We start from the raw sequence: 8,137 nt of genomic DNA, 5'->3' as shown, positions 1-8,137 counted from the left end.
CTGACCTCAGCAAGACCAGGCTTCCAGGGGAAGGGGAGAATGATCTGGCAAGATTCAGTCCTCAGCTCCCCAGGGGCATTCTTGGCCCTCTGCCTTCCTTTTCTTCTCTGTGTGGTAGGGGGTGGGGATGGGGGGGGTGGCCTTTGACTGCCCTTGGATGCAAGTGCTTTGTTCCACCCTGTCCTGGGGGAGATGGAGGGAGGAGGCGCTCTGCCTGCCCTTCTCCCTCTGACCTGAACCCTGGGGAAGGCGAAGGAGGGTCTTTATCACCCTCAAGGGAGCCACCTGGCCCCACTTCAAGGCTCTGACATTTTGTTAGAGGCTTTATTGGGTGATTGGAAAGGCAAGGGCAGGTTTTTCAGCCGCGAGGGAACCCAGGGGTTAGTTTCTCTAGGCGATGCCTCTACCCACTGGGCCAGAGGACCTGAACTACCCAGGAGATGAATATGAGCCTGCGCCAGGGGATGCGAGTCAGGCGGGCGGGAGGCACTGGGTGCCGCTCGGAGGGGAGCTCTCGGGAGGCGCTAATGGAGGCATGGCGCTCCAGGTGACATTGGGCTTAGCCTTGGGTGGGCGCACGGTGACAGGTGGAAATGCCCGCGGCGACCGCAGGCCGGCCTGCGGGCTTGGAGGCGGCGTTCTGGGAAGGTGCAGTTCTGCGGAGTGTGCGGGAGCGCGCTCCGCATCGGAGAAGAGGTGGTGGTGGCGGGGAGGCCGGGGTCAGGCGCAGACGGAGGGCACAAGGGTTGGCGGCGGGGGCGCTCAGGGGCACCCGGCGGCCCCTGCGCCCCGCGAAGCCAGCGCCTTACGCGGACTGGAGTGCTCCAGAATGCAGTGCGCCACGTAGGCCGGGTGGCTGTGCAGGTTCCTGCACTTCTTGCAGAAAAGGATCTCGCAGCGAGCACAGCCCCCCGCGCGAGGCGGCCGGCGCCGCGTCTCCAGCACGCAAGGCGGCTCCGGGAGGCTCCGCTTCCTGCGCGGGGCCCGGGTCGCTCAGTGCCCCGCGCCGTCCCGTCCCGCCGGGACGTTCGGTGCCTCCCCCCGCTGTCCCCTCCCGCCGGGACGCTCAGTGCCCCCAGCAGTCCGCTCCCGCCGCCCGCCGGGTTCGGGGAGCGCCCTCACCTGTCCGCGGGAGCCGCCAGGCCGCCCAGCAGCGCGAGCGGCCCGAGCCAGCCCCAGAAGCCGCTGTCCGCGCGCCGCAGCAGCGCCACCTGCTGGGTGCTGGACTCCTGGCGCAGCGGGCAGTAGGACACCGAGCCTCGCTCGCGGCCCTCGCCGCCCTCCGCCTCCCCGCGCGGCGCCACGCCCTCCGTCCCGCTCTGCTCCCGCGGCCTCGCTGCCGCCTCCTCCTCGTCCTCCTCGTCCTCCTCTTCTTCCTCTTCCTCCGACCCCTCCTCTGCGGCCGCCTCCGTCTCGCTGGGCGGCGGCTCCGCCAGTTCCTTCTTCCACAAGGGGGTCTTCACTCCTGCGGGGCGGGCGGGGGGAGGTCAGCGCAGGCCCGCTGTCCCCCGGGAAGAGCCGGTACCCCGACTGCTGGCCACAGCCCGACCCCACCCCTCCCCCCAAAAGGCAGGGGCCTGAAGGACAGTGTGTACGGGCTGCCCTAGGCTAGCAGGATCCCAAAGCGAGGATTACAGAGTGTGCAGGGTGATTTCCAGGATGAGACAGGGCCTGCCGGGCTGCCCCCCATTTCCCAGGTTTCTAGGCTTCCTCGCTGAGGATTCGGGGCAAGTCACGTCGCTTCTGACCAGCTCCGTGTCCCCATCTGTAAAAGTAGTGCTCATCTCCAGCGAGATTGTGAGGCAGGTAGCGCGGGTCTCTGTCAAGTGCCCAGCCCACGGCTGGCCTTAAGGAAGCCCAGATGCGGCAGCACCTCGGAGGAGCGAACCCACGGCAGGTGCGCGCGGACACGCACACACACACACACACACACGCACACACACACACACCACCACCACCACCCCCCACCACCACCACCAGCAGCAGAGCAGTTAGGAAAAGGCTGCCCTAGGAGCGAGCCAGTTAGGAAAACGTGTTTGTTCTTCCTTCCAGGCTTGATCCCAGTTACCAGCTGGATTTCAGCCACCAGTGTTCCTCCAGCCTTCTGTAGAGCCCAAACCTCGGAATTCAGAACAGTAATCATGGCAGGCGGGGCGTTGCGGGACTGCTGTGGGAAGTAACCTGGCCTCTCCCCGCAGGACTCCACCACTCAGCAACCTCCTACCCTCCCCCCTGGCACGACTCTGTGTTTGTGCTGCTCTTCGCTGGATTGGGGAGCTAGACCCCCACGGAAAAGCAGGGGGATGAGGGCTGGGGAGACACCACTGTGGTTTGCCCTGGAAAGGTCAAGAGAATTCCTATTGGTCCCTGCCCATCCTGTTTAATAAAAGAGGTTGGGGACAAAGGAGCATGATACAATTAGTGTTCTAGCTCAATGTACTGAGCACCAGCTGTACGCAGTCACAGTGAGAAATTCTTCACACATTATGCCCCTTCATTTTCACTACCACCTCAGGTAGGGGGGAGGGAGGTAACCAAGGGGACACTGAATTTCATCCAAGATTTCCAAAACCTTTCCCAAAAAAGTTGTTTCAAAGAATCTGCCAATTCTCGATGTTGCTGAAGCTGGAAAACCAGGGTTTGCAGCACTTTTTGTTAGAAAACACACGAAGGAGCCTTTTGGTTGTGAAAGGCAGGCTTAGTGCACAGCCAGAAACGGGTGCTGGAAATTTTTTGAGAGAAATGGGAACAGGAAATGAGGTTAAAAGGAAGGTTTGGGACTGTGGGTGTTAGGCTATGGAGTTTGGAGTGTGCTCTTCAGGAGTGGGGAGCCGCTGAACATTCTGATGGAGGGCCGTGCTCAGAGCTGTGTTTTAGGATGGTCTCTCTGCAGGACGAGGACACCCACTTAGGCATTGTCACAGCAGTCCCTGCCAGAGAAGACAAAGGTCCAAACAGCAGCAGATGAAAATGAAGGAGATGTCAGGAATATTTAGGAAAGAGAGAGGAGAGGGCTTGTACAAGTAACTGAGAAAAAGCTGGACTTCTTCTCTGGAGTCGTCATGGTGATGGATGAGCTGGTCCACACTGGGTTTGCAGCCACACTTGACAGGAGTCAATGGTCCTGTCCTCAGTCTCCAGCCCGTCTCCAGCCCCACTCACCATGCTTATCCATTCTTCCTAAGGCTGTGCTGCCCTCTTCTCCGGATCAGGGACTGGGATAAGACAGAGTTCCCAGAAGACAGGGAACTTTATCTGATCTCTAGGGCTTCTGTTGGATCATAAGGGGTGGGGCTGGAACTTCACCTGCCCTTAGGGTTCCACCCAGGAAGAGCTGCCTTTTCTAGAAACTCCAAGAGCACTTGAAACCCAGGTGTCTCCCCCCCCCCCCGCCGCCCGCCCCGCTGACTTTTCCTCTTGGCAAGGGATTAAAGGGGAGAAAGGGGTGACTTTGGCTGCCAGTAGACTGGGTTCAAATCCCAGCTTTGCCATATAAATGTTAAGAGTTATGTGACCTTCAGCATGTTGTCTGACCCTCCGTCTCTTCATTTGTAAATTAGAGACAGTCACACAGTACCAGACTTTACCTGGCCCACAGAAAGCCCTCCAGGCATTCTGTTTACTTGTATCATTATGTTCTCTCCTCCCCTTTCTGTCTTCTCTCTGTCCTTCCTCTCCCTGGCTCCCCACTTCCCTTACTTCCAGCTCATTGCCTTAGCTCCGAGAAGCTGAGGAAATGCCTCTAAGTCCAGTAGGAAGCAGGGTCCAGGCAAGAGTTGGGTGTAGCTCCCGAATGTCCTGTATGTGTCTGTGAGAATTGGAGCAGGGGGAGGGAATAAAATCATGGGGCCTTGGAAACACAACTCATTTTCCAGGCCTTCTCAGAGGCGTGCGTTGTCAGAGACAGGAGTAGGCTGAGGGCTCAGAGGATGCAAACCCAGCTCTGGAGAGCCTCCGTCTGACAGGGAAAAATGACTTGGTTTCCCTCCAAGTCTGAGGGTGGAGGGGAGTGGGGTCTCCCAGTTTGAGGGAAGCTGGTGGGTGGGATATAGAACAAGGAGCATAGAACCGCGCTTGGGAATCTGCTAGTCACAGGGGGGCCACCCTGTCAAGAACTGGGAGAGGTCTGAACTTGGCTCCTCTGGTATGCTAGCAAGTTTGCTTTCTGGGCATCCAGGGTGTGCCAAAAACATGAGGCTCCTGGGTCAGAGACAAAAGACTGGATTCCTCATGGTATAGCAGCAGCCTGTTCCTGTCGGCACCGCCTGCCCCTTGTCCCCTGGGTGCCATGGGGATGGGCCCGTGAATGCCTGCACGTGCGGGGGGTCTGCATCACCAGAGAAACTCTGAGCTTAGGAACCCAAATCTTCTGTAACGGGCAGCACACAAGTCTGAACTTTGCTCCAGAAAGACAGGCCATTACTATCCTCCAAGATTGTTCACTCTGTTAAAACACCCTTGAAAAGTCAGCGCTTCTATTTGTGAGACGAAGCAGAATTGCAAAAGGCCCATGGAGAATTGTCTCCCAGTAAACTCCTTCTCCTTACATTTACTATAAGAACCACTGTGGCTCCAGATAGCAAAATTCTAAAGCTCACTCTGGCTAATTTAAAGAGAAAGAATAGTGGAAGCTCGCAGAATGGCCAGAAGGCTTGGCAATTGGACAGGAACTCTAGAGGGATTGTGAACACAGCCAAGATCCCACCACAGGAATGCCCAATTGAGAAGCCACTGGGGGGGCCACCCCTGGCCACTGGCACCAGGAATGACCTTCTTGAGTCACTACCTAAGATTTAATGTCCCTGGTGCCCCAGGCACCTCCAAACCACTGAGGCTAGGTAGTGGCTTTTAGGGAACATCCAGCCAAGAAACACAAAAGGGGGTTCCTCTGGTCTGGTCATTCATTTCATCCTGCCTCTCCCACTTGGTTCTGCCCAGAAGCCCTTTATCATCCTTAGGGTGTCCATTCACTGTTGTTGGGTTGTTGTGTGTGTGTGTGGGGGGGGGGTCCCCATTCACTCTTCTCAGGGATATTTTGGGTTTTGTGGGAGCTTCCTGAAAAGTTGGGTTGTCATAACAAACAAATACCAGCATAAAGCCACACGGGAAATTGATCACAGAGTCGTAATATGGTCTGCAGTGAAAGCAGGACAACAGGTAATCCCACTACACCAGGAACAGAAGCATGCCTCCTGCTCTCGGATGCCACCTGGGAAGACCCCTTGAAAGGGGAGAAGTTGTATTGCTAATGAGTATGAATTCAAACTTGACTAGAGCTGTGTCCAAAGGAAACTGCTTGGGGCGCCTGAGTGGCTCAGTGGGTTAAAGCCTCTGTCTTCAGCTCAGGTCATGATCCCAGGGCCCTGCTTTCCCCCTCTCTCTCTGCCTGCTGCTCTGCCTACTTGTGATCTCTGTTAAATAAATAAATAAAATCTTTAAAAAAAAAAAAAAGGAAACTGCTTAAGTCCAGAAAAGAATGAGCTACATTTTATCGGCTAGCACAAGCATTATTTCCTGCCATTCACAGAAATCTAGAGGACAAAATAAGATCATTTGTCAAAATAAAGCTATAATTTTTTTAAAGTGGGCTCCACGACCAGCGTGGCCTTGAATTCACGATGCTGAGATCAAGACTTGAGCTGAGATGAAGAGTCAGATGCTTAACCTACTGAGCCACCCAGACACCCCTAAAGCTGTAATTTTTGTACTTTTTAAGATTTTAACGTGTAAACTAGTAGTATGCATAGCTCATTAACTTGTAATGACCAGATATAACACAGAGATGCTGATTCATTTTAGTTGAGCAATAAAGATAAGTTACAAAAAGAAATATCCAATAAGGTGGGATATAGAGTGGCGATATATATAAACAAGTCTCTTACCCTTTGAACATCATGTTAGGATGTATTTAGTTGGTGGAATATCAGAGTGCCTGACTAATAATGGCTTAAGCCTCATAAAATGTATTAGTTCACTTAAGAAGTCAGAAGTGGGGGGTGCCTGGGTGGCTCAGTGGGTTATGCTTTTGCCTTCGGCTCAGGTCATGATCCCAGGGTCCTGGGATCGAGTCCCACATCGGGCTTTCTGCTCATCAGGGAGCCTGCTTCCCCCCTCTCTCTGTTTGCTGCTCTGTGTACTTGTGATCTCTCTCTCTGTCAAATAAATAAATAAAATCTTAAAAAAAAAAAGAAGTCAGAAGTGGGGGGCTCCAGGGTTGGCTCAGTGGCAGGATGAGGTTATGAGGGACCCAGGTATCTTCTCCTCTTTCCCCTCTGCCTTCTTTGCCTCTCTTCTTGGTTGCAAAATGGCTGCTGCAGCTCCAAGCATCCTGGCCTGGAGCAATCATGACCAAACAGAAAGAAAGGTTCCTCAGAGCCAGGACTTCCCAGAACCCCTCCAGCAGGCTTCTCTTTGAGCCTCAGCTGGCCAGAACTGAGGCACACACCCCTCCTAAACCATTTGAGAAAAGAAACGAGAAGGCCAAGATTGACCTGGCCTGGTTGTAGTTGATACCTTTGGTCAAGTAGGCCTCAGGGAGTATAGTTATAAAATAATCTTTTTTTTTGCCTCCCGTAGTCCCTTTAAACCTGCTCAAGAGGAAGAACGCTTCCTTCCCTTGTCCCTGGAGGACCATCCAGACAGGTCTTATGAATTGTTCAGAGAACTGTTAGGCCACGGAAAAGTGGGCACTGTGGTCACCGAAAGCTGATATAATATTACCTCTCCCCCCAGCTGGGGCCTGCCATGACCGGTGGCCACAGTGTGACAGGCAGAAGACGTGGTCCTCCGCTCTGCCTCTCCTTCCTTCTTAGCCGACCCACCACTGCTGTTTGCCTTTCCTGCCCTCATCCAGGCAGTCTCTTGGATCTAGGAGGATACACTGGATTCTGGGGGTCACTCATCCCCCCTGCACCCCCAGGAATCCGCTGGTCCACTGCCAGCTTCCCCTCTACTGAGGTCTTCCCCTCTATTGACCCCTCCCTTGGCAGAGAGGCACACAGGAGCACTCACCCATCCTCTGTTCCAGCTATGAGGAGACTGCTTGCTGATTCCAGTGCAGCCCTCTCCTTGGTCCCCAGCCTGGAGGGGCTAGCAGGCCCAGAGTTCGCATTTTCGGTCTCCCACACAGGAGTCAGACAGACTTCAGTTCATTGAGTCTCCCTAGTGATGGGGCATAAACGTCTAGTTCTCTGACTGATTCTACTGAAGACCCTCTCTCTGCTTCTCCCCTTGTTGTGGCTCAGTTGGTTAAGCCTCTGCCTTCAGCTCAGGTCATGATCTCAGGGTCCTGGGATGGAGCCTCCTGCCTGACTCCCTTCTCAGCGGGGAGCCTGCTTCTCCCTCTCCCTCTACCGCTCCTGCTGCTTATGCTCACTCTCTCTCTCTGTCAAATAAATAAAATATTAATTTTTTTTTAAACCCACAGGGCACCTGGGTGGCTCAGTGAGTTAAACCTCTGCCTTCAGCTCAGGTCATGATCCCAGGGTCCTGGGCTCGAGCCCCGCATCGGGCTCTCTGCTCGGCAGACCCTGCTTCCCCCTCTCTCTCTGCCTGCCTCTCCGCCTGATTGTGATCTCTGTCTGCCAAACAAATAAAATCTTAAAAAAAAAAACAAAACACCACACAGTTATTCTTTTGCAGTTCTGAAGGTCAGAAGTCTGAAATGAGTCTTACAGGACTAAAATCGAGGCACTGACAGGGCTGGTTCTTTCTGGAGACTCCATGGGAGAATCTGCTCCTTCCTTCTTCCAACTTCCAGAGGCTGCAGAGTGCCTGGCTTGCGACGTCCTCGATCTCTGCTCGACCGGCACATCTCTCCTACTTCTGCAGTCAGGCCACCCTCCGCCCCACACTTGTGATTACATTTCAAGTCGGCCTTGACAATCTGGATTATCTGCACAGTCCCTTTGGCCCTCTAAGGGGACATCCACAGTTTCTGGGCAGGAGGACGCAGCTCTCTCTGGGGGCCATTCTGTGGCCTGCCACGAGACCCACAGCACAGCTGCAATTCTCTGCAAACCATCTCCCGCTCTGCAACAGCCTAACTCTTGACAGAGTCTACTGGGAGAGAAATCTGAGCATCAAGTGGCCGCTTTTGGATAATGCCTCAATGAAGAGTGCATACAGTCTTACTCCT

The 8,137-nt window shown here is 54.5% G+C and overlaps 1 protein-coding gene across 1 annotated transcript; it reads right to left on the bottom strand.

Moving 5' to 3' along the window:
* Positions 1-103: 103 nt before the first annotated feature.
* C18H17orf50 (chromosome 18 C17orf50 homolog) lies at positions 104-3,190 on the bottom strand. Its single transcript, XM_045986040.1, has 3 exons — positions 3,163-3,190; positions 1,123-1,465; positions 104-973 (listed from the first exon to the last, which is right to left on the bottom strand). Exons 1-3 carry the CDS (start codon positions 3,173-3,175, stop codon positions 763-765), a joined length of 567 nt encoding a protein of 188 aa, XP_045841996.1. The 5' UTR covers positions 3,176-3,190; the 3' UTR covers positions 104-762.
* Positions 3,191-8,137: the final 4,947 nt, after the last annotated feature.

This window comes from Meles meles, chromosome 18 (assembly GCF_922984935.1).
Source record: "Meles meles chromosome 18, mMelMel3.1 paternal haplotype, whole genome shotgun sequence".
NCBI classification, from domain to species: Eukaryota; Metazoa; Chordata; class Mammalia; order Carnivora; family Mustelidae; genus Meles; species Meles meles.
This window is presented reverse-complemented; position numbering and strand designations above follow the sequence as displayed.